At 48.2% G+C, this 25616-nt stretch overlaps 9 protein-coding genes across 11 annotated transcripts; 5 read left to right on the top strand and 4 right to left on the bottom strand.

The window, feature by feature from the left end:
* Window positions 1-15: 15 nt before the first annotated feature.
* Window positions 16-4311, bottom strand: LOC116800189. 2 transcript variants are annotated; one of them, XM_032713820.1, is made up of 2 exons: window positions 4228-4311; window positions 16-453 (listed from the first exon to the last, which is right to left on the bottom strand). In XM_032713820.1, exon 2 carries the CDS (start codon window positions 451-453, stop codon window positions 229-231), a length of 225 nt encoding a protein of 74 aa, XP_032569711.1. In that variant the 5' UTR covers window positions 4228-4311; the 3' UTR covers window positions 16-228. The 2 variants fall into 2 exon arrangements, with proteins under 2 accessions (XP_032569711.1, XP_032569710.1); XM_032713819.1 differs by lacking the exon at window positions 4228-4311 and adding an exon at window positions 526-794.
* Window positions 365-11149, bottom strand: LOC6611420 (protein cup). The gene is made up of 6 exons (XM_002035928.2): window positions 10210-11149; window positions 8963-9820; window positions 5846-6397; window positions 5025-5769; window positions 4228-4956; window positions 365-453 (listed from the first exon to the last, which is right to left on the bottom strand). The coding sequence occupies exons 1-6, from the start codon at window positions 10690-10692 to the stop codon at window positions 440-442; spliced, it is 3381 nt and encodes a 1126-aa protein (XP_002035964.1). The 5' UTR covers window positions 10693-11149; the 3' UTR covers window positions 365-439.
* On the top strand, window positions 1475-3040 carry LOC6611422 (serine protease inhibitor 27A). The gene has a single exon (XM_032713817.1). The coding sequence runs from the start codon at window positions 1643-1645 to the stop codon at window positions 2984-2986; it is 1344 nt and encodes a 447-aa protein (XP_032569708.1). The 5' UTR covers window positions 1475-1642; the 3' UTR covers window positions 2987-3040.
* LOC6611421 (probable galactose-1-phosphate uridylyltransferase) lies at window positions 6763-8459 on the top strand. Its single transcript, XM_002035929.2, has 4 exons — window positions 6763-7060; window positions 7195-7364; window positions 7434-7639; window positions 7712-8459. Exons 1-4 carry the CDS (start codon window positions 7042-7044, stop codon window positions 8367-8369), a joined length of 1053 nt encoding a protein of 350 aa, XP_002035965.1. The 5' UTR covers window positions 6763-7041; the 3' UTR covers window positions 8370-8459.
* A 49-nt stretch (window positions 11150-11198) lies between the features above and the next one.
* Window positions 11199-12789, top strand: LOC6611419 (acyl-coenzyme A thioesterase 9, mitochondrial). Of its 2 annotated transcripts, none has more exons than XM_032721685.1 (3): window positions 11199-11359; window positions 11421-11667; window positions 11734-12082. In XM_032721685.1, the coding sequence occupies exons 1-3, from the start codon at window positions 11218-11220 to the stop codon at window positions 11987-11989; spliced, it is 645 nt and encodes a 214-aa protein (XP_032577576.1). In that variant the 5' UTR covers window positions 11199-11217; the 3' UTR covers window positions 11990-12082. The 2 variants fall into 2 exon arrangements, with proteins under 2 accessions (XP_032577576.1, XP_002035963.1); XM_002035927.2 differs by having other exon boundaries at window positions 11218-11359; window positions 11421-11663; window positions 11734-12789.
* LOC6611418 (ubiquitin conjugation factor E4 A) lies at window positions 12780-16288 on the bottom strand. The gene is made up of 3 exons (XM_002035926.2): window positions 15506-16288; window positions 15067-15449; window positions 12780-14974 (listed from the first exon to the last, which is right to left on the bottom strand). Exons 1-3 carry the CDS (start codon window positions 16230-16232, stop codon window positions 13103-13105), a joined length of 2982 nt encoding a protein of 993 aa, XP_002035962.1. The 5' UTR covers window positions 16233-16288; the 3' UTR covers window positions 12780-13102.
* A 469-nt stretch (window positions 16289-16757) lies between these two features.
* On the top strand, window positions 16758-18333 carry LOC6611417 (retinol-binding protein pinta). Its single transcript, XM_002035925.2, has 3 exons — window positions 16758-17403; window positions 17462-17834; window positions 17897-18333. The coding sequence occupies exons 1-3, from the start codon at window positions 17099-17101 to the stop codon at window positions 18158-18160; spliced, it is 942 nt and encodes a 313-aa protein (XP_002035961.1). The 5' UTR covers window positions 16758-17098; the 3' UTR covers window positions 18161-18333.
* A 149-nt stretch (window positions 18334-18482) lies between these two features.
* Window positions 18483-20062, top strand: LOC6611416. The gene is made up of 3 exons (XM_002035924.2): window positions 18483-18594; window positions 18649-19720; window positions 19777-20062. The coding sequence occupies exons 1-3, from the start codon at window positions 18557-18559 to the stop codon at window positions 19891-19893; spliced, it is 1227 nt and encodes a 408-aa protein (XP_002035960.1). The 5' UTR covers window positions 18483-18556; the 3' UTR covers window positions 19894-20062.
* Window positions 20063-20129: 67 nt separating this feature from the next.
* Window positions 20130-25360, bottom strand: LOC6611415 (transport and Golgi organization protein 1). The gene is made up of 7 exons (XM_002035923.2): window positions 25101-25360; window positions 22814-24994; window positions 22269-22705; window positions 22079-22211; window positions 21340-21964; window positions 21181-21282; window positions 20130-21122 (listed from the first exon to the last, which is right to left on the bottom strand). The coding sequence occupies exons 1-7, from the start codon at window positions 25246-25248 to the stop codon at window positions 20381-20383; spliced, it is 4368 nt and encodes a 1455-aa protein (XP_002035959.1). The 5' UTR covers window positions 25249-25360; the 3' UTR covers window positions 20130-20380.
* Window positions 25361-25616: the final 256 nt, after the last annotated feature.

Here is a 25616-nt window from a genome sequence, read left to right as displayed (position 1 = left end):
TATTCAAACCATTTGTGCTTTTCATTATTTATTCAATTCATATTGCTTCCATAAAAAATCCATTCTGTTTAACTCTAAAATGAACACAAGATGATGGGCCTCTCCACCCAAAGTGAAGGTAAGAAAGTAAAAGTCCATTGTTCACCATGTTACAGCGTTGAAATTTGGTAACTAATCACTAGGTTATAAGTATGTAAAGATGTCTATGACGGCACTGGCATCCTTGGCTCAATATTCGCTCCGTTTGGGTCTTGATTCGCCAATCTGGGAGTGCCCCTCCTGCTGGAAAAGGTACTCCGCACAGGCCTCGGCTTCCAGGCGGCGTTTCTCGAGAAGATAGGGTTTGATGACAAGGCGATGGGTGGTGTAGAATAGAACGGTCGATCCGATACCGATGGCCATCAGACCAACGGTCGTTGTGGCGAATCTTTTGAAGCCGTTAATGAAACTCATCTGAGGGCGAGAACGGAATACAATTAATATATGACTTTAGCCAGCAGATTAGGGTTAAGTGTGAGGTCTAACTTTGTGGTTCCACTAGTTTCAGTTACTGCTGGCGTTTCTGCCTCGGACTTCTTCTCGTTTTTGTACTTCAAAATCAGTGGTTGCCAAATGTAAATACCGCCTAGCAGCCCAATGGCCGTGACCACCATCAATTGAGGAACAGTGACACCTCGCGGACGACGAATTTGCATGGCACGTGCGGTTACTCTGGCTATTTATTCACTATTTTTCATTAAATGCACAAGTTTCTTTCGCCGGCTGCTGTTACATCAACGCACCATGAGAATTTATTTCAGATCAGCTGTTTTGTTTAGCCGTCACTTACCAACACTGAGTTCTATAATAGCTGTCAGCGTTGCCAGACTATCCCCGACACAACTTAAGCTGATTTGAAATTCAAATTTATATTAATAGCTATTCATAAACTGGCTTGGGTATTTGCAGCGAGCGTGAAAGAAACTGTGACGTAGTTTAAGAATAAAAACATGCAAGCTTTTGTCTTTGATGACTATGCAATAATTCACAAATAGCTGAAGTGGGGAAAGCCTGATAAAGGCGGATATTGTTTTCAACAAATTTTATACAACTGAAAGAATCTAAATTTCTGTTTTCATATATTGAAAGTTTTTCAAATATAATAATTAGACATGACATTTCGAAACTTTCGCTATGTAGTTAGACAGTTTTATTACCCATTAAACCTGTATTGAACGTATGAATGATCGTCGAATATTTTTATAGGTCAATGTAGGCATGGAAATTCTCTGAGTGCACTGATGCACCGTATAGTTATAGCCGTTCCCCTTCACCCCCCTCATCTGAAGCACACTCATCAGTTTGGAATAATGACGTACGTATGCTTTGGGAGTCACATTCGCAGCCCCGTCGACGCGGCAGCACAGCAGCAGAGGACGGCGACCAGAGCGGCTTGAAGCTGGATTTTAAAATGGCTAGCCCGCTCGGCGCGCCAGTCACTCTCAGTTGGAACGGCGCGTGAAACGGTTATCGCTCGCTCCACCGGCGCTCTTTCGCCGCTCGCCCCAACGAAGCCCGCATTTAACAGTTGTTTTGCTGCGAATAAGAGGCGGAAAGCAAAGACCCGAGGAAGATCGAGACGCAGAAGCATAGGGAAGCAAAGATGACAAAGATGGGCGGAAATTTGGCAGTGATGCTGCTGTCGCTGTTTTTGAGTGCGTTAGCCACGGGCAATGGCAACTCCATACCGACGACCACGACGCCCCAGGGCGTATTCGAAACCCGTACGGACAAGCTGCCCGGTGGCGCTGCCATCGTGCCCAGTGGAGCGGGTATCTACGACGACATAGATACCTTCGTGCCCTTCCGGAGCGACTCGCACGATCCGTTCTCATGGCATCTGCTCAAGACGGTGCTGCAGAACGAGACGGCCGACAAGAATGTGATCATCTCGCCGTTCTCCGTGAAACTGGTGCTGGCCCTGCTGGCTGAGGCGGCCGGAGCCGGAACCCAGACGCAACTGGAGCTTGCCAACACGCAGACAGACATTCGATCGCAGAACAATGTGCGAGAGTTCTACCGCAAGACACTTAACTCCTTCAAGAAGGAGAACCAGCTCCACGATACGCTCAGTGTGCGCACTAAGCTTTTCACGGACAGCTTTATCGAGACACAGCAGAAGTTCACGGCCACACTGAAACACTTCTACGACAGCGAGGTGGAGGCGCTGGACTTTACCAATCCCGAGGCGGCGGCAGATGCCATCAACGCCTGGGCCGCAAACATCACGCAGGGCAGACTCCAGCAGCTGGTGGCCCCGGACAACGTGCGCAGCAGCGTAATGTTGCTGACCAATCTGATCTACTTCAACGGTCTGTGGCGGAGGCAGTTCGCCAACACATTCGAGGGACCCTTCTTCCGCAGCAAGGACGACCAGTCGCGGGCGGAGTTCATGGAGCAGACCGACTACTTCTACTACACCACCTCGGAGAAGCTGAAGGCGCAGATTCTGCGTCTGCCCTACAAAGGCAAGAACTCCCTGTTCGTGCTGCTGCCCTACGCCCTGAATGGCATCCATGACTTGGTCAAGAACCTGGAAAACGACGAGCTAAAGGGCGCTCAGTGGGCCATGGAGGAGGTGAAAGTGAAGGTGACGCTGCCCAAGTTCCACTTCGACTACCAGCAGAACCTCAAGGAGACGTTGCGCAGGCTGGGTGTGCGCGAAATCTTTGAGGACAGTGCCTCGCTGCCGGGATTAACCCGCGGCGCAGATGTCGCCGGCAAAGTGAAGGTGTCCAACATCCTGCAGAAGGCCGGCATCAATGTGAACGAGAAGGGAACGGAGGCCTACGCAGCCACCGTTGTGGAGATCGAGAACAAATTCGGTGGCAGCACCGCCATCGAGGAATTCAACGTGAACCGGCCGTTTGTGTTCTTCATCGAGGAGGAGTCCACCGGGAACATACTGTTTGCCGGCAAAGTCCACTCACCCACCACCCAGAACTAAGCCTCTCAGGCGGTTTTATCTTTAAATACGCAATAAATATACAAACAAATGAGAGTCTCTGCGCTTCAGTTAATTCTAATATGATGTGAAAAGTGTTGCAAGTGGACAGCTTTCTAATTCATTTTGCTGAATCCTACACACGAGAAACGAATCTGTGCTCTTGACCCCCTTTTTCAGTAATCGTGCGTGGCGACGATTCCCCCAGCGAGTCGGTTCCCATCTACAGGCCACTACATTTCGCTGGCTGATAAAGCCACTGGTGCTGTCGTTAAATGTTTGTTTTTATATTTATGCCTCGCCCCAGGCATGCCACGAACAATTGAAAGCAAAAGGCAGCAATCAAGTGAGAGATGCAAATACCTGCTAACTCTGGGAATGTCCCACGAACGTAACATCGGCAATATCCAATGGGGAGATCGATGGGTAACCGATTGCGCACATAGTCGACGGCAAATAGAACCCATGACTCAGGGGGCTGGCTGAGATGTTGTTCGGCTGGGAAATCTAAAGTGCTCAGCAAGCCACGTTCTGGTGATCTCTTGAACAAACAAGGAAGCCAGCTAAGCTTGGGAATTTAGGCGCAGCTTAGAAACAAGTATATGATACTGGTCAAATGTTATTCATCAATGAAATCATTACAACAGTCCTAATATTTTCTAGAGCTAAACGATGTATTAACGACAAAATGCCCTACCAATCATGTTTTATTTATCTTTCTGATTCGAAACTCCAGCCAGCTCATCCTTGTAGAGGCGTTCAAGTGGTAATCTGAATCAACAGCTTGTATATCCATATCCCAGATGTGATTAAGTGCATTGCAAAGTGTGCAATGTTTGCAGTAACAAAAACTCGTTTACAGATAATATGTGAAAGTGCTCATTAAAGTGCATATTTGCTCTGCTTTCGAAAAATCAGCCTGCGAATTGACCGTCTGACTCAGACACAAGCAAAATACCAAGAATGGGAGGCCATTAAGCAGCTTATTAACTACTACATTACCCTAAAAGATAACAACTCAGCACAAATGTAAAAATATGAATCGCCTCCCTTGGGTATTATCCCGATTTCTAGAACTATGACCATAAAACTGTAACAAGCTGTCAAGAAACTACAAATCTATCTGTTATATGTGGTGACTTTGCTTTCAAAGCCCAAATGATAAGGTAAACTTCACGGAGTACCCACTGTACGATTGTATCATAATATAATAGATTTTTTAAATAGGTACTAAAATAACTTACCGCCGCTGTTGGGCAGCATGGCAGTAGCTGATTGGGCTTGCATTTGGGCCTTGTTGAAGTTATTGCCGCCTCCAGCGTTGTTCTGCTGTTGTGGCTGCTGATGGGGCTGTTGCTGCTGAGACTGTTGGTATTGCTGCTTGTATTGCGTAGCGAAGTGCGGCTGGTTGGACTCAAAAGATTGGAAGTTTTGGTTATCACCGAATCTCAAATTGGAATGATGCTGCTGCGGCTGTCCATTCATAGGGTAACTAGAGGCGTGGTTGTTGCCACCAGAGATCAAGGCATGGAGCAAGGCATTTGAGCTGGCATCTGGTCGAGCCTGGCGTTGCTGGCCACGGTTTAGATATTGCTGCTGGGCCTGATGCTTGGCACCGCCATTGATAAGCTTTGAGGTCTGCTCCTCCATTTTTCGCTTCATTACGGCGTTTCGCATTATCACATTGGCATGCGCTTGCAAATCCTCCTGCGACAGTTGATGCGGCACCTGCGTCTGTGGATTATGCTGCGGCTGCCTGGCTGCAAGAGTCTGCTGAACAATGGCCAAGTTGTGAAGATTCTGCAACTGGCTGGCGATGACCGTGCTCGAGAGCATGTCCAGCTGCTGCTTGTGCTGCTGTTGTTGCTGCTGGGTATTGGTGAACTGCAATACAGCAGTGATGGCCTCGCGATCCATGTCCGTCAAGCGAGGGTTGGCCAACTGCACCAGTAATCCGTGCTTGGATATTTCCCCTGGAAAGAAAAACGAAAGAATTATTGAAAACATGCAACTAACATTGTTTTCATCATCCAATCCTCACCTTTAGTCAGACGAAGCAGTAGCAGTTGGGTGTCGGGCCGGCCAAGGATCGCCTTCAGCTGCAGGCTCGCCAAAAATGCGGTCTGTTGCTGCTGCTGCTGTATGATGAGGTGCTGCTTCTGTTGCTGCTGCTGGTACTGCTGTTGCTGCATTATGAAGTTGGAGATGGCATCATAGCCTACCGCCGGTGACTGTGGCTTAGCCGCAGAAAGAGAGCCAATTAGCTTCTGGAAGTTATCAGTCTGATTGTTGGCAGTCTCCCCAACATTGTTCAGTGAGTTTCGACGCCATTTGGCCTCCAGCTGATCCACCGAAGGCATCTGTCCGATGTGGCCCAACGACTTGGGCTGCTCCGGATTGTTGCCACGACCCTGGTTAATGGCCTGCTTGAAAAACTCGTTCAGCGAAGACGACGAGGAGTTCCCCTCATTGGCAAAGAATGACATGAATTTAGAGTTGTTCGTATTTGTGTTCGATTGCTGCTGCATTGGCTGAGGCTGCGTTTGTGGCGGCTGCTGGTGATTCACATAACTGCTACTTTCGTAATTGTGTTGGCTTTGATTGAACTTATCAAACTGAAACGAACGGCCACTGCCTGAACGTTTCTCCTCCTTTTGTTGCTGATGCTCGCTAACCATAACATTGTTCATATTCTCCACGTTATGATTGTTGTTTGTGTCGTGTTTGGGCATGTATTTGGTTCGACCCATCGGATCCGCATGCGTCCATTTGTACTTATGGTCCATCTGAAGCGAGTAAAGGTTACAAGTTTTGGATTTATCTTATAGATTGCGTAATGGAATGAACTAAGTGAATATTAACCTTTTGTTTTGACGATTCCCGCTCTGTTTCAGCTAATCCGTGGTTTTTGTTGCCCTCCTTTAGCATTTTCTCTTCGTCCTCATCGAAGCCGCACAACTCTATAGTGTCCAGTCTAGACGTGGGTCCACAGCTAAACCACTCCGGCTCCTCGTTCTGGTTCCTGTACCGCCGGTGATGCCTATCCTCGACATCTCGTGACTTGGGCTTCGATACAACCAGGAATCCAGACATTACTCGCTTTACATAGTTCTCGTTGGCGCGACTCAAATCTTCACTGGACTCGTTCGAGTGCAGGGTGTCGTTCTCGGATCGATTGATAGACATTCCCGTCACAGGAGTGTTCGGTCGTCTTTGAGGCTGACTGCTGATCTCGCCGGTGTCGAAGAACTGCAGTACCGTCATGTTCTTGCTGTTCTGGTTCTTCGAATTGACCTCCTCCATATGCTGCGACTTGCCATTGTGGTAGGAGTGGTAGTCTTCGTCGTTGTAACCCCACTTGGAATGGTTTAAACGACCGCTGCCAATGCGTCTTTGGTTAACAATGGCCGGATCCTGCAAAATTCATTGGAATATTTTTAGATTTTTCCCACAAAATAAGTTTAGGAAGACTTAAAAATTCTCTCGACTATCAGATACCTCTTACTCAGCTAATAAGTATTAAAGAAATTAGATTACAATGATTGCAATATAGCTAAATAGACTTTAGGAAACGTTTTGTTTCAATCACAATTACGCATACAGATACTAGATAAAATATAAATATAATTATATTTTAATATATTATTAAACATTAAACAGCCATCTCTATGAACGTCTTATCGACCACCGCGCATCACTAGCGGCACACACAATCGCGCACACACTGTTTACACACCCATATCAGAACGCCCAGCTGAGTGGGAGAGATAAGGCTGATGGAAAAATTATTCCACTGAAAGGCAGAATGCGTGCATAACTCAAACTAAACGCTCGCCGGCAGAGTGAGCGGAATAATCCGAAGAGCGGAAAGAGAAGAATGCAGCTGAAGAAGCGAAAAACAGCTCAACTGGAATCGGAATCGGATTCAGAAGCAGAATCAGAATCGGAATAGTAATATCAGCAGCATTGGGAGCCGTAATCTCAACGCGGCAGGTTGCGCTTGTCCCGTGAATCTGTAGTAGTCATAATCCGATCGGAGTGATACGTCTTTCGACACGATGCAGTTTGTGGCCAGTGGTAGGTTGAAAGGTGTTCCATCATGCCAATTTGATTCAGTTCCTATGGCGAATGGTCGTATGTTGTTCAACAAGTGGTTTATCATCAATGGTTTATCGCTCCCCAATCTTAATTAAAATCGAATGTCATTGCAGAGCACCCGCACCGACGTCTGAATCCGCTGAACGGCCAATGGGTCCTGGTGTGCCCACATCGCACCCAACGCCCATGGTCGGGTCAGCAGGAGAAGGCGCAGAAGAACGACCTGCCCGAATTCGATCCCACCAATCCTCTGTGCCCCGGCGTCACCAGACCCAATGGAATCGTAAGCCACCAAACTAAAGCCTCGCAAATGTTTCAAGCGTTCTTACATGTATATTTTGTAAATGATCAGCAAACTCCGGAATATGAGAGCACCTATGTGTTTGAGAACGACTTCCCGGCCCTGGTGGAGGTGGTGCCCGTTCCTCCCAACAGCGATGATCCACTGTTCCAGATAGCTCCCGCCCGTGGCAACTGCCGAGTGATGTGCTTCCATCCCAAATCGAATCTGACTTTGCCCACGATGAGTGCAGCGGAAATCGTCGTTGTTATCGACGAGTAAGTGGAGGATTTATGGTTTATATCAGAAGGTACTCAAATAATAAACCCACGTTTTATCTGCCTATCTAGGTGGATCAGCCAGTTCAACGAGCTGAGCGCCAAGTACGCCTGGGTGCAGATATTCGAGAACAAGGGAGCTGCAATGGGGTGCTCCAATCCCCATCCGCACTGCCAGATCTGGTCGTGCTCGTTTCTGCCGACGGAACCGCAACTGAAGCAGGAGCGTCTGCGTGCCTACTACGCCACCAACGAGCGGCCCATGCTGGCCGACTATGTGGAGCGGGAGCTGCAGCGCCAGGAGCGGATTGTCATTGAGAATCGCGACTGGGTGGTGGTGGTGCCCTTCTGGGCCACTTGGCCGTTCGAAACCATGCTTATCTCGCGCAACAACAACAAGCGGATCAACGATCTTACCGCAGAACAGCGATATAACTTGGCGCTGACCATGAAGGAGCTAACCACTAAGTATGACAATCTGTTCCAGTGTTCATTCCCCTACTCGATGGGCTGGCACGGAGCACCGACTGGGCCGGAGCATGCCCACGCATCCAGTGCTCATTGGACCCTGCACGCCATCTACTATCCGCCGCTGCTTCGTTCCGCCTCCGTGCGCAAGTTTATGGTGGGATTTGAGCTGCTGGCCATGGCCCAGCGGGATCTGACTCCCGAGCAGGCGGCCCAAAAGTTGCGGGAGGTCGATGGAAAGTGTCATTATTTGGAGAAGTGATTTCGCTCGAGGGTATTTGTAGAATCCCAGATGGTGACAATTGGCATAGAATTCAATAAAAGGAAATAGTCTAATACGACTGTAGAGTAATTACTTCATACTTATTCGCAATCAGTTGTAAAATGTTATAGATTAGTGCTTTGACTGTAGCGAGGATCCAGCCAATGATCAGCATGATTGCCAAAGACCTCTGGAGGTCATGCAATGCAATCATTGATTTATGAGATAAGCGCAGGAATAATGCGACTTTGTGTTACCTAATACAATAGTGGGGAAAATGCGATCTTTCCCCAATATATTCGTACAAACAAATTGAATTCCTAATGTTCCCAAACGATTAAGGGATTATTTCAAAGCAGAAAAGGCGGGTAATATGATCTTCCATACAAGAACTTATCTGAGTGGAACAAAAAGGCAAATCGGCCTACAAAGTAAGGGGTATCAGATGGTCGAGACACTCAAATGAATCACCGCCTTCTTCCACTGTAACACTCTCACTTGTCCTATTCAAAACATAGGTTTTCCATTGAGCTAACCAAGTCTATTTTATATATGGCAAAATAGCGTAGAATCTATAAGTTTATCTAGCGTACCTGGAACTCCGTTTGGGGCTGTGGCGGTTGGCTCTGGATGATGGATTCATCGCTGATTAGGTGCGGCTTATTTTTGTTCTTAAAGAAGGCAGGCATGCACTCATTGTTGTTGTTGTTTATGTTTGAGTTGGTCGTCCGTGTCCGGAATCTTGTGCCGTCCGAGCTGCGCCAAATATTCATGCGGCGGAGCCTTCCCTCCAACTCAATGTCGTCGCAGGTGGCGATGCGAGGCATCACAAAGCTCTCCTTGGACCTGTGCATCAGAGCATTGAACATCCCGTTGCGAATGTCCATCAGGCGGGAGCGGGTATAGCTCTTGACCGGCTTGCTGCTGACCACCGGAGCAGTAGTAGGACGAACAGCCTTGGGTGCTCGCAGACTTCCTGGCTTGTGGATGCCCGTGCTGGGTGGACGCTTCTGCTGTGCCTGACTAGACTGCTGCTCCGGCAAGGCCTCCTTGCTGGCCAGTTGCTTCCGCGGCGAATCGTGCTCCAGGTCACAGCTAACGGCCGTGCAGGACAACATGCTGGAGGGTTGTGTGTACGGTGTGGATGCTCGGGCAGAGAGAACTTGCAGGGCGAGACCCTCGTCCTCGTGCAGATGCTTCGAGGGTCCATGCATCGGAATGGCTTCCCCCGAAATGGATTCGAGGATTTGATTCTGTTTGGCCAGTAAATTGATGATCTTACAACGCCTCTCCATCTCCACAATTACCATGGGCTTTTTGGTCTTCGGGTGCAGCATAACAGCCGTGGATGTGGATGCCAACATGGATCCATCGCCGATCGTTTCCGGGTTCGAGCGCCTGGGTAACATCTCCAGGGCCACCTCCTTCTTGTTTTTGATGGAAAGAGAAGACTGTTTGCCAAAATAAAAACAACATTGAAAAAACTTCATGATGTGTGAGAGGGCCTGTCTGTACTCGATGTAAAATAAATGTCGAATATATGAATGCTAAGTCAAAGTTACTTTAACTAAATTTGTTACGACATTTTTATCAGAGCTGCAATGATTTCGAATAATCTAATACTTGGCATGGATTCCCTCCAGTGTTTAGACTATGTGTTAAATACTGTGTTTTGTTGGCCAATAAAGATTGCCAAGATTTTAGACAAATATCAAGGCTTTAAGACTCAAGAAAAGTTAAATTTAAAATGTATTTCAATATAAATATGCAATCGGACAACAGTGTGCACTGCTAATAATAAAATTAAAAATGGAGATATGCTAATATGTACTGAACTTACCTCGGGGCTGGCCTTCTGCGTCCGCTTGTTGGCCTCCAACTTGGTGATGGCCTTCTCCAGTGCATCCTTCAGCTTGAAGGCGGGGAGCTTGAGGTAGCCTAGTCCGGTGGCCAGGAATGCGCTAGTCGGCAGCGGAGGCGGTGGGGGCGGAGCGCAAGGATCCTCCCACTTCTCGGAGTTGGGCTCGTCGTTGTCATGCTCCTGACTGTCATTCAGAGCGGTGGCCTTGTTGGCTGGCGGAGCCTGGACTGGAGTTGGGGGCGGCGGAGGGGGCGGGTACTCGAACTTGCCCTTCTCAGCGGGGGTTAGCACCTCATCCTGCTGATCCTCGACTGGCAGCGGAAGCTGCTGATGCGCTGGACGATCGGTTGCACCCGCATTGGTGGCAATTTTCAGGGCGCCAGCGCCATTTTCTTGCTCAGCTTCGGCCATTTGCATTACATGGCCATTCAATTCGATCGCCTCCTCTTGTACAGGGTCCATACTCACTATTTATTGGTTTTTTTTGGTTAAAAATTAAAGCGAGCACTTTTGAACAGGTCAAATATGTTGAAATGTATGAGAAAATGAACGAAATCACGTTTAGCACAGGTTCGTTCGATCTTAGGATCCGTTATTCGGCGTTGCTACGATGAGTAAGCAGGACAGAAATAGGAAAAATACCGAAAGCGAATGGTGGGAGATGGATGATGGACTAGCCAGTGTTAACAAGCACTGATCTGCGACTAATGCAGCTTTCGAATTGTTAATTCTTTGATTTCTAAACAAAACAGCGAATTTATTAATAACGCGCTACGACATTTACTTTTGAAAACAGAAAGTAGCTAAGCCTGGAACGTGAAACCTTTGGAAGCTAGTACTTGTGATTCTTAAGATTTCGATTACATTAAAGCCGTTAATTCTGTTAGAAATTTAAAAAATATATTGCAAAGGATTTTAACGTTCTGTATTATATTATTTGACAACTATACATATGTATATAGCGCAGCACACAAACCCAAAATTTAAATGAATTTAAGTCAGCACTTTGGCAGAAGGATGATCGCCGTGCGACACCCGTGCCACCAACTGGGTGCACTTCGTCATTGCTTCATGGAAACCGGGGGGGAGCAGCTGGATTCGGGGCACCGCTCGGGCACGATGGCGGATGGTAACAGCGGGTAAACCTCCACATTATTGTCCACTTATCCAACTCCCAATACCAAGCACAGTGGCGAAGAAAATCCGTGAGCACGTCGGCGTGGAAGGAGGCTACCACATCATTCCCAAGAGCCGGGATGGACTCCTCAAGTTTCAGCCGAAGCAAGGCGAACTGCCCAATCGCTCCATGCTGGACTCACAAACGACTGCCCAGGTGCTCCTGGAAACAGATGCTCTGTTGAGGCAACGTTTCGTTTACGGGCGAGGCTTGCTGCGCATGGGCAGGATAATTGAGGAACTCGACCTTCTTGCCGGTAAGTAAGTAAAGTATGCCAACTAACTAGTCCGTAACCAAATACCTGATAAATGAGAGTGGCCTTGCAGTGTGGATCTGCCATCTTCACATCCATCTGCCCAATCTGCCGAAGGGTGTGCCGCTGCCATACACTTTTATTACCATGCTGGTGGACCACGCCCACTTCATGCAGGACAAGTTTATTGCGGATGCAGACGTGTCCCTCTCCGGTCACGTTTCATATACGGACAACAACTTCATGGAGGTGACGGCCTATGTGCGACAAAGCGGAATGTTGCTGGCAAAGGGCATTTTTGTGATAGAGGCTCGCGATGCCATCAATAATGGCCCAGCTCCCGTCAATCCTCTGGTGCCGGCCAATAAGCTGGAGGAAAGGTTACACCAGGAAGCACAGAAGCGGCACCAGGAGCGTGCCAAAGCGTTATATCGCCTGGAGTCGCAGCAGCCCACCAAGGAGGAACAGCAGCTCATGTACGAGCTGTTTACCCGAACCAAGGGCGATGACGGACCTTCACCGAGTGATATGACTACTCTACCACCGAATTCACGATGGATGTCCACGTGGCGTCGCAGAACCCTGATGCATCCGTTCCCGGAGAACCGAAACGAATCGAACACCATCTTCGGAGGGTTCATCATCCGCAAGGCTATCGAGATTAGCTACATGACAGCCTCCCTCTACTCCAACCAGCGTTGCATGATCCGCTTCATTGCGGACGTTACGTTCGCCCATTCCATTCCCGTCCATAGCTACATAAAACTGAAGGCGTACGTGGTTTTCACCCACGAAAACTACATTCAGCTGCTGACGGTGGTGAATGCGATCGATGGCAATAGCTTTACGGAGCTTAAGTGCAATGTGCTGCACCTGACCTACTCCTGCAGCAAAGCAGTTCCGGAGATCCTGCCCAGAAGCTATCACGAGGCGCTGTGGTACCTAACTGGTCGTCGCTACTTCAATCGATTCCGTAAATCAGTAAGCCACGACATGGCCAATGGATCGCCCCCAAAAACCGATGGAGCGAAAAAAGACAATAAGTGATTGGATCTAATAAAACATGCTGTCGATTTGCATTATAGATATTTTCATTTGATGAATAATTGAATAAAGACATTTTTCCAGCGAAAAGCCTTTTATTTAAACATATATTTACACATATTGTGAACACAAAACCAAATATGACTACAATAATTTCTCCTTTGCATGTACTATTAGTACATTGTTTGTTAATTAATTTGGTTAACATGGAAAAATGGATTATGAATATATTTTAAAAACCACTAACTATACAACTGCACATACACATTCCACCATGTATGATTGGAATTCTTATGAAAAAAAATGAAAACATTGATTATTTCTTTAACGACCGATTCCCCATGGAGCTAACTCTTTGGTTGGGCAAATGAGCCTGCAGCTGCGGGTCCGCTGCTACCTCAACTGTTCGAGCGGGCCGCATCCCGCTTGCCCTGAATCCAGCTCTCAATTTCCTGCTTCAGAGCCTCGTTGGACTTGACCTTATCCATGGTGAGCGGTTCGCGGTTAAATGGATCGGTCTGATCGCTTAGAAGATGACGGGCGATGGTAGAACGATCCACTGTTACCTTGGAGCTGGGCAGCACCACAGGGTCGGTCATAAGCGTGGAGATAATCGGATCGAGGTACTCTTCCGGCGCATCAGCCAGCAGCTCCTGCTCCTCTTTGTATTGAGCACACATTCGCGCTACCTTCACAGCGAACTCCGACATGTCGCCTATGAGTTGTCCGCCTCCGATTCGGATCAGGATGCTCTCGGCATAGCTGAAGAGCTGTTCGCTGTAGGAGCGCCCATCCTGCGACACGGCCAAACAGAAGCTCTCGTCGGAGCTTAGGTTGATGTAGATGTGAGAGATCTCGATCACCGTCTGAGCCGGATCGAATTCGAACTCCTTCTTGTCCTTAACCTTGAAGCGCTCCTTCTTTGGGCCAACCAAATTCAACAGAAAATAGTTCAGCATGGCTGCCATGCGATCGACCATGCTGTTGTGGCAGAAAATGCTTTTGATTTTCGATGTGAGCAGCTTGAGGAGATTTATGGTGTCTCTACCGATAATGTTGTCAAATCGAGCTAGCATGCCCAGGTGCTGGAGGTTCGTCATGTGCTGCTCACGCTCAGTGTGCGGTAGCCTATCCCAATCACCATTGGCTTGCGCCTGCTGAAGCTGTTTGATCTGCTCCAGATTGGACAACGACTCGTCCAACAGAAAGATGGCATCATTTATAAGCAGATTAATGAAGCGCAGAAATATGGGCGGCTCAATGGCATCCATATTCTGCTCCGCTTCGACTGCCAGGTCACGAAAGCACTGAACGTGCTCGGGTTTGGTCCACAGGAACTCCATTATAGCGTACATGGGCCGACGATAGTTGAATTTCTGCTCGAATTGCACCGACTGTCCAGTCATCTCGATGCTTACGAAAACGTTCAGCAGGCTGCGCACCACCTTCAACCGATCCGGATGGTTGTCGAAGACATGGCTGACAAAAGTCTTGCGATGGCTTCCCATGATCCGTGAGGGCAAGAGAAATTCCAATGCCTCAGCCAGTTTGGCCCGAAGGTGAGGATTCTTGACCAGCGCTGAGCTGCCCATGAATAGAATTATCATCTTGAAGAAGGCATCATGGGCAGAGAAATATATATTGATGTATTGTTCGCCGTTTAGTTTCCGGGCAACATTCAAAAACGCCGAGAGGTTGTCGATAATGCTCTCTGGCACCGATTGCATATAGGGTGCCACAAAGGGCGGTGTGTCTGAGAGCAGCTCCATGTTGCGGAAAAGCTGTGGGGAAAAGTCGCGCTTGTCCAGGCATTGCTCGTAAATTTCACGCGGCAGCATGGCAATCTCAGTGAGCCAAATAGCCGAAGCCTCGAAGAATTTCAACAGGTACATGTCATTGGTGGGTTCGGCGAGCGTGTTCTTGATGGACAGCACTTGTTGTATCTGGTCCCTTATCATGCGAAATAGGTTTTTGGCCACCTCGCTATTTGGATCGCTGTTCACGACCTCTCCATACGCCATCTGCGTATTTTGCAGCTCGCGCAGCACGCGTACGAAGCGCTCAATGCACGGAATATTGGAGAGCTCGAAGCATTTGTGTGTCATGTAGAAGATCTCCGTCACGAAATTGTACTTTTCGGCCGTCAAACGCTCCTCTCCCTCTTCGCTGGTGAGCAGGCAAGTCTCGGTGTGGGCCCTTAGCATACTAACGCCCTTGGCCTGCCGATCTTTGTTGGGAACTGCACAATATGTAGGGTCCACGAGGAGAACCTGCAGCGAATATTTAGAAAGTTATTAATAGATGGCTAAAAGTGGGTTTTTCGAGTAAAGCTCCTAGAAATGAAGTGCACAAGTGTTTTTACCTTTAACGAGGGCATACACAGGGGAGCACAGAGACGAACTAGGACTGCGGTCAGGTTGGTCATGAAGGCATCGCTGGACGTGCTGTGAGCTGTTTGCTCCGTGCTTGCATTGATGCTGCTCCACAAATGACCACGCGGCACATTTGCATCCAGGCAATTGCCGAGCCATTGAAGCGTCTTTTTCTTCGTTTCGGGTGAGAGCACGAGGAGCTGCTTGACCAGCAGGAAAATGGACTGCTGGTGATGCGACAATAGAGCCCACAGAGCATCGTCAGTTTGGTTTATTGACAGCTCCTGGAAAAACTCGTATTTGCCTGTTTGGGTCTTGGGCAGTATTGAGATGCACAGTAGACTGCCCAATAAAGTGTCCATATATTCGCTACCTGAAAAATTTCGATTTTATATCGAATTGCAGCTAATATTTAAGATTTGGCTTTACCGCTAGCTCTGGGATTGGGAGTGGTGTAGTCAATTAGCAGCTCTCCGAGGACTGCTGCTCGTTTGTCTCGCACGAAATATCCGAGAATCCAGAATATGTTCTTCTTCATTGTAATGAGGTTTAGCTTGGCGATGTTCTTCTGCAGCTCGGTGAGGACAGGGTAAAAGATGGCCTTTAGGGCGCCCAGGGCCTCAATCGGCTCCACCTCCTCCATCACCTTGCAGGTGACGCGGATCAAAAATTCCTGTGTGCTGGTATCGTGCTCATCCTCATCCTGCTCGAACATCTCCATCCACTGGGCACCGAAGGATTGCGGTGCAAAGAGGTCCGGCTGGCGCATGCAGGTGCTGGCATTGTTTAGGATCAGCGCTAGTATCTTGGAGCAATCGATTTTTCTCTCCGCCTGAATGAGTCCGCATCGCGTGAAGGCACCTTTAAGGTAACACATGGCTCGCCGCTCCATGGCCCTTTCACTGGCATTGCCCGCTGCATACTGGCTGGTCTCGGCCAGCATCAGGCGCTCAAAGAGGGCGTGGGCCACCAGATCCTCGCTTAGCATCTCCTCGCTGGTCTCCACCACCACGTCGGCCAGGCACAGGACCGCGGAAGAGGACGCCTTGTTCAGCGTGAAGAGGAGCACTTCCTCGACCAGTTTGTGCGGCACGCCATCGGAGTTGGCGCCCTCCTGCAGCAGAGCAGCGAACGGATTCTCCTCGATGCTTGTCATCGGGGAAAATTGGTTTTTATTGTCAGATGATTTTCACTTGAAAGTCTGACAAGGTATAAATAGTGTGACCGTTGGAGTACACAATGCAAGCTCACTAAAATATACCAAATGTCCAGGTGACTACCCCTATTGGCGGGACTTTCAAAAATGTTAGAAGTCAAAATGATGAAAAAATATTTGTATTCTTATTATTTATAGCAAGGTAAAGAAAAAAATTAAAAAAGGTTGTTACTTTGTATGCAATTGTAAGTGCGGTAAAATGAAGTAACTACTAGAACTAACAGAAATTGCTTTGCGTAGTAATTATTTTTACTGTAACTTTTTATGTAGTAACACTTTTGTGTTAATTTCCTTGTTTACTTTTCAGCTGGCGAGTTATCAAGCTAGCATTCGTTATCTATCCGCCTTTCGTTAAGTAATTGCACTCGATTAACCTTCTTTATCAATGGGATTTAACAGCTCATATCGGCCGCAGCCGCATGCACTCAAAAAGTAAATCCAATCCAAAGCCAATTAAGCCAATCAATCGCGAAGCGACTCACAGCCAAGGGTAGCGACTGGAATACTCCAAGCGCCGGCGTGGTACCACCCAGCACCACCCACCAACCACCGACCACCACCACCCACATCCACCATGTCCACAAATGTCTTCGTGCGGTTGTAAATCGGCTTATGATCAGGCAGTAGTAAGTTGAATCCACATGTTACTCGTGTATCATTTGGCCAGTCGACGAGGTATCTTCAAGCAGTAAGCATATGCACGCAATCCGATTTGTTGGGAAGTGAGGAGAGGTTCCACCATAAAATAACGATTTTTACCATTTCAATTAACGTGGCATTGTCTTGAGTCCGTTTCCTGTATCGAAATGAACTCGGTTCGACCACTAAATGCCGCGCTGCAAGAGATTTGCATCAGGGAATTGAACGAGTTGCCCGCCCGGGTGGCCCAGGACATCGAGGCTCTGCGGGATTGGGTGCTGAAGCAGCCACATCTGCGGGCCTGCACCGACGACCAGTTCCTGCTCGCCTTTCTGCGCGGCACCAAGTTCAGTCTGGAGCGGGCCAAGGAGAAGTTCGATCGGTTCTACACGCTGCAGCGGTCCATTCCCGAGGTCTTCAATGAGCGGCGCCTAGCCACCGATCCCCAGGTGCTGGATATCGTAAGAATGGGGTAAGAAGTGAAGTCTTTAGCAAAATCTTTCCTGTTCCTTAATCCAAATTTCGCATAGAGTACTCCTTCAAATTCCCATGGATGCAGACGATCCGGGACCGCGGGTGACCATAATTCGCGCCGGTTCCTACGATACGAGCAAACACAAGTTCCAGGACATTATTCGCGTGGGTTCCATGTTCGGTGAGATCATGATGTTCGAGGACGACAACGCCACGGTCAGTGGCTATGTGGAGATAATGGACATGGCTGGCGTTACGGGGAGCCATCTCTTTGCCCTCCAGCCGCAGTTGCTCAGTAAGTTCTCCACTTACGCGGATGAGGCGATGCCGACGCGCCAGAAGGGCATACACTTCATCAATGTTCCTGCGGCCTTCGAAACTGGATTCAATTCCCTGCGCTCCTTTTTCCCGGCCAAAATCAAGAGTCGGGTGAGTCTGTTTACCATATTATATGCCTGCCTATTTCAGTGCAAACTTATGATTTCGCCTAGATCTCGGTTAGCTCCGATCCGGCGGCCATATACGAGCTAGTGCGTCGCGAGTACTTGCCCCAAGAATATGGAGGAACTGGGTGTAATATGCAGGATATAAGCCACACCATGGAAGCGAAATTGTCCAGCTATGGGCCCTACTTTCGGGAAAGCCAAGGCTTCGGTGCCAATGAAAAGCTGCGCGAGTTTGGAGATCATGAGCGAAGGAATCAGCGCTCCTCCTTTGGCGCTGTGGGGTCGTTCCGGAAACTGGAAATCGACTAAAAGAATTAATGATATCAGCAACGTAGATTAAAAATGCAACTTGAGGTTCTACGTGCAATTTGCAATTATTGGCTACTCCATTTTGTATGTTCTTTATTACATTACTATATTAGTAAACGGTGCATGAAAGGTAATTAAATGTATATATTTAATAAACCGAATTCAGGAGCTTTCCTTTTTTGTAATCTTCTTGCAAGTGGTATTTTAGTGGAATCCATTGAATAACCCGGACTGTGGAATATTTGGAATGAGACAGTTGACAACAGCAAAAAGCTCAATCGCCGAAAGCTTTTTCTGACAGATGTTTTCGTCATAATAAGCAACATTCCAACTTTATAAACAACTCGTCGGGCTGGAAAACTCTTCAGATCTGAGGATTGGGCCGATATAGTGAACATGGCGCTCATTGAGAACCTCAATGCTGACTGCGTGCTGTAAGTGAAGTTGAATGGAATCCATGGATAGGCATAGGCATAATCTTTGAATAGTAAAATTGTAGAGTACCTCAATCTGGAGGATCAGCTGAAGCTGTGGAAGAGTTCCGAGCCCGCATCGCGACTGAGATCGCTTGTATCCTACATCTGGCAGCGCAATGGGGAGCATACTATTGAACTTTATACATTCGATGGCGACTATGATCTACTGAACGAATTCCTGCAGTGCATTCGCCTCACGGTGTCGGAACTTACGCTCCAATACCTGACCATGGATCACCTGGAGCGGTGGAGGGGTCACACCTTCCCCAACATGCGTCAACTGACCTACTTGGGCGATGAGACCAGCGATATAGAAGGAGACGCCGACATTGCCATTCTGGTGGACTTATTCCCGCAGCTAGAAGCCATCGGGCTGAGCGGGAATACCACTGGTAACCACATCAGCCGTTGGCGGAACATTCGCCGACTGGACCTTCAGCTGTGCTGGTACCTGAGCCCCAAGGCCTTCGAGGATATCTGCCAGAACCTGCGACTACAGACACTCAGCATCCAGTGGCAAAAGATTGACGAGAATACCTACGTGAGGTCCATCTGTATGCTGCAGGAACTGGAGGAGCTGGAGCTGGACATAGTTTACCTTAGCAGGGACAACATCAGCCAACTGTTGGGCCTGCCCAAGCTGAAGACGCTGCGCCTGCACGACTTCGACCAGTTGGACGATCTGCTGTGGAATATTGGAAGCATAAGGGGTCAAGATGTGTTGACTGCCGCATTCAGTAATAATATCTGGATGAGGCCAACGGAGGTGCTGGCCAAACTGCGAAATCTCCGATGCTTAACGCTCGTCGATGATGAAGGATGTGCTGACATTAACTTTTCCACGATCATAAAATGCTTTCCGCTCTTGGAGCAACTGCATTTGGAGAACTCGCGCATATGGGTCAATGCCGATGGTATATGGGACGTGCTCCTTGCCTCTCCCCGTCTCAGGGAATTCAGCATCTCCAACCATGTTCTGTACGACGAGTTCTTTGCCTTCAACAAGTCAACAATGAACCGTGCTCTAAATCAGCGAACGGAGCCCCTGACCATGCATTTTTATAAAACCGGCAATCAAGACATGGTGCGTATATTACTGGTTTAGAAAGTACTGATTCTGAAACTCATACTCTTCCGCAGGTTTCCAAGCTCTTTAAACATCCCAAACTTAATGTTTCCTTCAGTGCGACTAGTAGCAGCTATTCGCAATTACCTGGCGAATGTACTGAACTGGAATTTAAACGCCACAAGTCGTGATTTGTTTAGTTAACTATTATCTTAACGGACCAAAATAGTGCTATTTATATTTTATTGATAAGTCTTTCGTCTATAAGCTAGCTATTAAAATGATTGTTGATATTAATCTGAACTCGTGTTATCAATTATTTGTAGTTTTCAATGTATTAAAAATATGCCATGCAGATTATTTAAAATTGTTTGATCAGAGAAAATGAATATTTGTCAATTCCACATTAAAAACAGCTCACATTGGATTGGTGTTTGTCATTGCGTTTAATTTGTTTCAATTTTCTTTTCTTGGATATCATTCACCGCTGAGACAGGAGTTTTCTTAGTTGTTCACGAACTCTCCTGAGATCCCTGTTTTGGGGAATCGGTTTGAGAGGCCGTCCCGACCCGCCCCGATCCCACCGTTCGATAATCGTTGATTAATAAATATATTTGAACTAGTTTTTTGAGTCTAATATACTTGGTAGGACTTGGTTGCACGGGCACACCCTGCTCCTCATACCTCGCTGTAGGGTCGCGATGTCGCGCTGCGTCCCGACGGAACGGGCGGCGGACTTGGGGGCGGACTGAAGTCAGTCTCCGTGTCGTTGTAGTTGTACCGACTGTCCGACGGTGATAGCGAGCGATATGTGCGCGGCGAGTGGCTGTAGGAGCCGCGATGCCGGCGACCCCAGCTGCCGCTGTGCCTTCGACGACGGTCCATGCCCCGGTCGTCCTCCTCATCGTCGTCGTAGTCGTCGTAGTCGCTGTAGTCCGAGTATCGCTCTCGATCCCGATCGCCGCGACTCGAGGGCGGCGGAGAGCGCATGCGTCCCAGGGGCGGAGGACGTGCCCCTCCCGCTGCAGCTGGCGGCAGGAATGGCGGCGGCAGACCCATGAACGGTGAGAAGGGTGCCGCCAGGAATGGCAGTGGATTTGGCATGTTCAGCAGTGGTGAACCCGGCAAGGGAAGCGGCGATGGTGCCGTTTTCAGTTCCGCCCCCAACACGGAAGTTCCGTTGGCGGCGATGGCCTCCATGACGCCTCCATGATCTCCGCCTACTCCTACTCCGCCGCTGGCCATTGTGGTCAGCTTGCGTCTCAGGCTGGCGGCTTCGGCCAACGCTTCTTCGCATCGGCGCTCCGACTGGCGCGCCGCCAGCCAGGACTCATGAGCGCGGTTCTCCAGCGTGCCCATCTGAGCTTTGTGCGAGGCTATCTGGGCCTCGATCTCGGCACGCAGCTCGTCATTCTGAGATCTAAGGGGAAATGGATTTTAACATTGCTTGAATACGATAATGCGCGACTCTGACTTACTTCAGAGTTTGGATTTCGTTCTTCATCAGCGTCTGGGTCTCCACTGTGCTGGCATTTTCTCCCTGGTGCTGCAGCCACTTAGTCTCCTGCAGACTAAGTTCTCTGAAATGGTAATTAAGAGATGAAGACTTTCCTCAAATGTGATTCTTGGTAAACTACTTCTTAAGTTCGTTCTCCTTCTCCCTGAAGTAGCCGGATAAGACTTCAAGACGCGTCTGGGCTTCTAGCTTATCGCGCTCTGATTGGTTGAAGTCCTGCTTCAGCTGCTCCACATCTTGACTTGACTGCTGCAGCTGGCTCTCCAGACGTTGCTTGTGGGCTGCTTCTTGCTCCACCTTCGACTGCAACTCAACCAGCTTCTTATGGACCGCGTTGAGTTCACCGCGTGTCTTGGCCGAGGTGATCAGCTCTTGGACATTGAGGTTCGCATCCTTTCTGACAGCCTTCAGGCAATCTTCGAGAGCTTCAATCTTTGCTAGACTGGTCTGCAGATCGCCATGTTCGCGCTCCCACTTGGCAGTCAGCTCCACAATCTGATTCTGCAGCTTTTGCATTTCGTAATTTCTGGCTTCCAGTGCCTTGGCCAACTCCGTTTCCGTTTCAGCCTGAATTTCCTGAAGACGAGTTTGCAGCTTAGACTTCTCCATCTCCAACTCGTAGTTGTCCTCTTGTAGCGTCTTCAGTTCGCTGTTGAGCCGAGTCGTGGCCTCCGTAAACGTATACTGCAGTTCGCTGTTCTCCCTACTTTTCTCGGCCAGACTGTTGTTGATTTCGATGATGATCTCTGAAAAAGTTATGGAGTTATTAAATAGAAAACTGCTTTGGATACTAAATGCTTAAATAAGTAGCCATCAAAAAATCATAGTATTATTAGTATTAATCAACGGCGTTTACTCACTTTCTTGGTCATTAAGCTGTCGCTGCAGTTCGTCGACGGTGCTCATAAAAGCCTCATCGCCATTCTGACTGTTCAGGACTTCGGACAGCATCTTGTTGAGCTCCAGGCCAGCCTCAGCCGCGTTATCCAGATCCTTGTAAAGAGTGATTTGTTAATTAAGCGTTTATTTGATTAAATGGCGTTGACCTACCCTTTCTAATGAGCCAACCTGCTCCTGCAGTTTGGCCTTCTCGTACAGCTCAGATTCAAGTTGCTTCTTGAGATCGGCCACCATGTCGTTTGAGCCAAAGGAATTGTCCTCAATGCTGGCCAACTTTGTGCGCGTTGTCATCAGGTCGTGCTTGATGATCAGGTTCTCCTTGTGGGAGGCCAACAGACTGCGCTCCAAATGGTTCAGCTTCGAAAGAAGCGCTCCCTCCTGACTACTATTGCAGAAGCAGTAGTATGCAAACATGAAGAACAAGGAAGAAATCGCGGCGATAACTACGCAAAGTAAAAGTTGACTGTGGTCAACCAGCTTGCCGGCCATTACTTCAACAATGTTATCAAGAGATATAGAGCGATGGCAGTGCTCATCTTGGGCTTGAAACCGGGCACAATATCCATCCACATCGGCAGGAGCAGAGTCTGGAATATTAAAAAAAAAAAAAAGGTTTAGTATATAACAAAACCGGACTGGATATTCTCTCTAATTTCTGAAGAATAGGTAGGTAATAATGATTAAGTAATGATCACCTTCCGCCTTCCTTTGAGAAGATGGCACCTCAGGCCTTCCTGGATAAAGGATTCTGTGCAGTTCATCGCTGCTATCTGCTGGAGCACTTTGAGGATCCTTTCCGATGAAATTGTTTACGGTGTCGACAATCGTGGCAAAGAGACCGAAGCCTGGTGCGTCCTCCTTGATGGGTACTTCCGACACGGGGCTAGCCGTCGCGGGCATAGCTACTGGCTCCACGTAACCAACTCCCTCACGATGTTTATCAGTTTGGGATGCTTCTGTGGTCTCCTCCTGGACTGCTGCGTACGGTGATTCGGCGTCAGGCGTTGGAGTTGTATGTGATGCAGTCGATGGGTAATTAAAGGCACTTTCTGTATGATGATGGTGCTGCTGATATTGCTCTGGCTGCTGCTTATTGTTGTTATCAACGATTTCGTTGGACTGCGCATCCACAGAATCATTAAGCTGCTGCATGTTGGCTTCCTGAACGCTCAGTTGTGGCTCCGCTTCCTCACTTGAGCGCTGCAGCTGCTCTGATTCTTTGTGTAACCTTTTCTGTTTCTCGGCTTCTTCGAGTGTCCTTTTATTTAGCTCAGCTTCCTCTTCCAACCTCTTCTGCTGCTCTGCTTCCTGTTGTAAACGCTTTTGCTGCTCCGCTTCCTCTTGTAACCTTTTCTGTTGCTCGGCTTCTTCGAGTAACCTTTTATTCAGCTCAGCTTCCTCATGCAATCTCTTCTGCTGCTCCGCTTCCTCTTGTAAACGCTTTTGCTGCTCCGCCTCTGCAACTAGTCTCTGTTTTTTCTGTTCCTCCTGCAATTGCTTGTAGTAATCATTGGGATTCTCAAAGTTCTTCTTTTCGAAGAGGGGCGGCAGTCCAACAGGCTCTGTTTTCAGTGGTGCCTCTTTAACGACAGGAGAGGGAGCGGTTGAACTGATTACTGACTCAGATGGCGCTTTTATTTCCTCATCAGATTGAGCAACAATAGGTTCGGTAGCGTTACCTTTTGTAGGGTCTGCTTGGATTTCAGCTGAAACCGGAACTATTTCTTCATTAATTTTATCTTCGACAATCGTTTGTGTTGGCTCAGCCACCTTTTTGGTAACCTCCTCAACTGGCAGAGGATCTGACGACTTTAATTCCACGACTGCATCCAGTACCTGCTTGGGAAATTCCTTTTGACCAATTGGATCTTCTAGTGCCGTCACATTTAAGGTCTCAGTAGGTAAGTGAGAATCTTCCTTCTTGGAGACCTCCATTTCTGCCTGCTTTTCTTTAGTCTCATCCTTTACATCCTCCAATTTATCAGTTGTGTTTAGTTGCTCGACCGTAAGCGGTTTCAGGTCAATCGATTCGTTAATTGATTTGTTATCGTTTGCTATCTCTTCGATCGATTCGTTATCTTGACTACCTTGTTCGGAGTCGTCATCTGTCTCGTCATCCCCGTAATAGAAATCGTCAGCGTCTTCCAGTTCAGCGTTGATGGCCTGAGGCAGTGTGGGAGGTTTCTCAGCTTCTTTGGCAGGTTGCTGAGCTTTTGGCTCTTCCTGCAATTTATTGGGCTCAGAATTTAATGCCTGTGGCTCTTTAGTGTCAACAACTGTCGAGTCCGATTTCGTTGCTTCTTGGGGGTCTGCTGTCGTCTCTGGAACAATGCTACCTTCCGTTGTAGCTGCAATGGCCTCCAGGGGAAGCTCAGTTCCTTCTATAACCTGCACTTGGGTCTTGGACGCCGCAGTAGGATCAGGAACCTGCTGATCCTGCAGCTTGTCGTGCTCAACTACTATTGAATCAATGGCTATCTCAAGTGGTGACGTTGTAGTCGTTGCCAGGTCATCGGTTGACTCAGAGGCGTTAAGAACAGGCTGCACTGTCGTGTCCACGCTCTGAACTGGTGTCTCGACGGGTTTTACTGGCGTCTCCACGGTCTGAACTGGTGTCTCCGCTGACTGCACTGGACTACCAGGTCCCACCACTGGCACCTCGTACAATAGGTCCTTATCCCGGACCAGGATCTTCTTCTCCATGATGAAGTCCTTATTGGCATAGCCGCGCCGCCCATTGATGTCCACACCCCACAGTTGCATATTGGAACCGGCGCTCTTGGACAGGACACGGATGGGAGAGTTTATTTTGAAGGATATCAGCCCCTCACCACCGGTGGCATAGCTGATTTTGGCAATTCCCGTCGAGATGATTTCTGCAAGCATAAACCAGCCGAACGCCGAATTAATTATGCAATTTCAAGAGACATGGCTGTGCCGGAGGTCCAAGGCTGACTTCTCTGGCCCTAGATTACAACTTACGTTCACATTTCGGGTCGGCGCACAGTCGCTTGTCGGAGAGAGTCGCAGCCCACGTCAAAGTTGGAAGACAGCAGATCAACAGGCCCAGGAACAGGGCCAAATCACTCAGCTGGGGCTGCATTGTTGCTTTCTCGTTGGTCAGCCGCATTTTGCATTGTTTTCGGGGCGCAGTGATCGGGTGAAATCAACTTATTACGCTGCAGCTACTAATTTTTTGTGTATAAAAATGGGTTCACTTTCAGCTGAGTTGGCTTTTCATTTGTGTGACCGTACTTGGTGCGCCAAGGAATACCGTGTGGCCTTAAAAATACCGAAATAGGGAAGAGACATTTCGGGTCTGTTTCAACTATTCCACAGATATGATTTATTATCAAATCTTATTGATGTATTTAATACCCTTTCAAATTTAAATGTTTTAAATACATTCTATTAAAGTTATCTGAATTCTAGTTTACTGTATCTGTTATCTTTCTCGGATCAGTGCGAATACAGTATACTATGCGCGGAAGATGGCGT

Source organism: Drosophila sechellia, chromosome 2L, assembly GCF_004382195.2.
Source record: "Drosophila sechellia strain sech25 chromosome 2L, ASM438219v1, whole genome shotgun sequence".
Taxonomy (NCBI): domain Eukaryota; kingdom Metazoa; phylum Arthropoda; class Insecta; order Diptera; family Drosophilidae; genus Drosophila; species Drosophila sechellia.
Note: the sequence above shows the minus strand (reverse complement) of the source record. Positions and strands in the feature narration are given on the sequence as shown.

What these genes read in the sequence shown, in the direction of transcription:
- LOC116800189 (XM_032713820.1), bottom strand. Translation starts at nt 453, where the DNA reads ATGAGTTTCATTAACGGCTTCAAAAGATTCGCCACAACGACCGTTGGT.
- LOC6611422 (XM_032713817.1), top strand. Translation starts at nt 1,643, where the DNA reads ATGACAAAGATGGGCGGAAATTTGGCAGTGATGCTGCTGTCGCTGTTT.
- LOC6611420 (XM_002035928.2), bottom strand. Translation starts at nt 10,692, where the DNA reads ATGGACCCTGTACAAGAGGAGGCGATCGAATTGAATGGCCATGTAATG. An exon ending in AGCCCCAAACGGAGTTCCAG is followed by an intron (nt 6,398 to 8,962) that starts GTACGCTAGATA and finishes TGAATTTTGCAG; the next exon opens with GATCCGGCCATTGTTAACCA. An exon ending in GGGAATCGTCAAAACAAAAG is followed by an intron (nt 5,770 to 5,845) that starts GTTAATATTCAC and finishes TACTCGCTTCAG; the next exon opens with ATGGACCATAAGTACAAATG.
- LOC6611416 (XM_002035924.2), top strand. Translation starts at nt 18,557, where the DNA reads ATGGCGCTCATTGAGAACCTCAATGCTGACTGCGTGCT. An exon ending in CTCAATGCTGACTGCGTGCT is followed by an intron (nt 18,595 to 18,648) that starts GTAAGTGAAGTT and finishes ATCTTTGAATAG; the next exon opens with TAAAATTGTAGAGTACCTCA. An exon ending in AAACCGGCAATCAAGACATG is followed by an intron (nt 19,721 to 19,776) that starts GTGCGTATATTA and finishes ACTCTTCCGCAG; the next exon opens with GTTTCCAAGCTCTTTAAACA.
- LOC6611417 (XM_002035925.2), top strand. Translation starts at nt 17,099, where the DNA reads ATGAACTCGGTTCGACCACTAAATGCCGCGCTGCAAGAGATTTGCATC. An exon ending in CTGGATATCGTAAGAATGGG is followed by an intron (nt 17,404 to 17,461) that starts GTAAGAAGTGAA and finishes AATTTCGCATAG; the next exon opens with AGTACTCCTTCAAATTCCCA. An exon ending in CGGCCAAAATCAAGAGTCGG is followed by an intron (nt 17,835 to 17,896) that starts GTGAGTCTGTTT and finishes GATTTCGCCTAG; the next exon opens with ATCTCGGTTAGCTCCGATCC.
- LOC6611418 (XM_002035926.2), bottom strand. Translation starts at nt 16,232, where the DNA reads ATGACAAGCATCGAGGAGAATCCGTTCGCTGCTCTGCTGCAGGAGGGC. An exon ending in TCCCAATCCCAGAGCTAGCG is followed by an intron (nt 15,450 to 15,505) that starts GTAAAGCCAAAT and finishes GAAATTTTTCAG; the next exon opens with GTAGCGAATATATGGACACT. An exon ending in TGTGTATGCCCTCGTTAAAG is followed by an intron (nt 14,975 to 15,066) that starts GTAAAAACACTT and finishes TATTCGCTGCAG; the next exon opens with GTTCTCCTCGTGGACCCTAC.
- LOC6611421 (XM_002035929.2), top strand. An exon ending in TCACCAGACCCAATGGAATC is followed by an intron (nt 7,365 to 7,433) that starts GTAAGCCACCAA and finishes GTAAATGATCAG; the next exon opens with CAAACTCCGGAATATGAGAG. An exon ending in ATCGTCGTTGTTATCGACGA is followed by an intron (nt 7,640 to 7,711) that starts GTAAGTGGAGGA and finishes CTGCCTATCTAG; the next exon opens with GTGGATCAGCCAGTTCAACG.
- LOC6611415 (XM_002035923.2), bottom strand. Translation starts at nt 25,248, where the DNA reads ATGCGGCTGACCAACGAGAAAGCAACAATGCAGCCCCAGCTGAGTGAT. An exon ending in AAGGAGAACGAACTTAAGAA is followed by an intron (nt 21,283 to 21,339) that starts GTAGTTTACCAA and finishes TTACCATTTCAG; the next exon opens with AGAACTTAGTCTGCAGGAGA. An exon ending in AACGAAATCCAAACTCTGAA is followed by an intron (nt 21,123 to 21,180) that starts GTAAGTCAGAGT and finishes ATTTCCCCTTAG; the next exon opens with ATCTCAGAATGACGAGCTGC.
- LOC6611419 (XM_002035927.2), top strand. Translation starts at nt 11,218, where the DNA reads ATGAATTTAAGTCAGCACTTTGGCAGAAGGATGATCGCCGTGCGACAC. An exon ending in CTCGGGCACGATGGCGGATG is followed by an intron (nt 11,360 to 11,420) that starts GTAACAGCGGGT and finishes TACCAAGCACAG; the next exon opens with TGGCGAAGAAAATCCGTGAG. An exon ending in GGAACTCGACCTTCTTGCCG is followed by an intron (nt 11,664 to 11,733) that starts GTAAGTAAGTAA and finishes GTGGCCTTGCAG; the next exon opens with TGTGGATCTGCCATCTTCAC.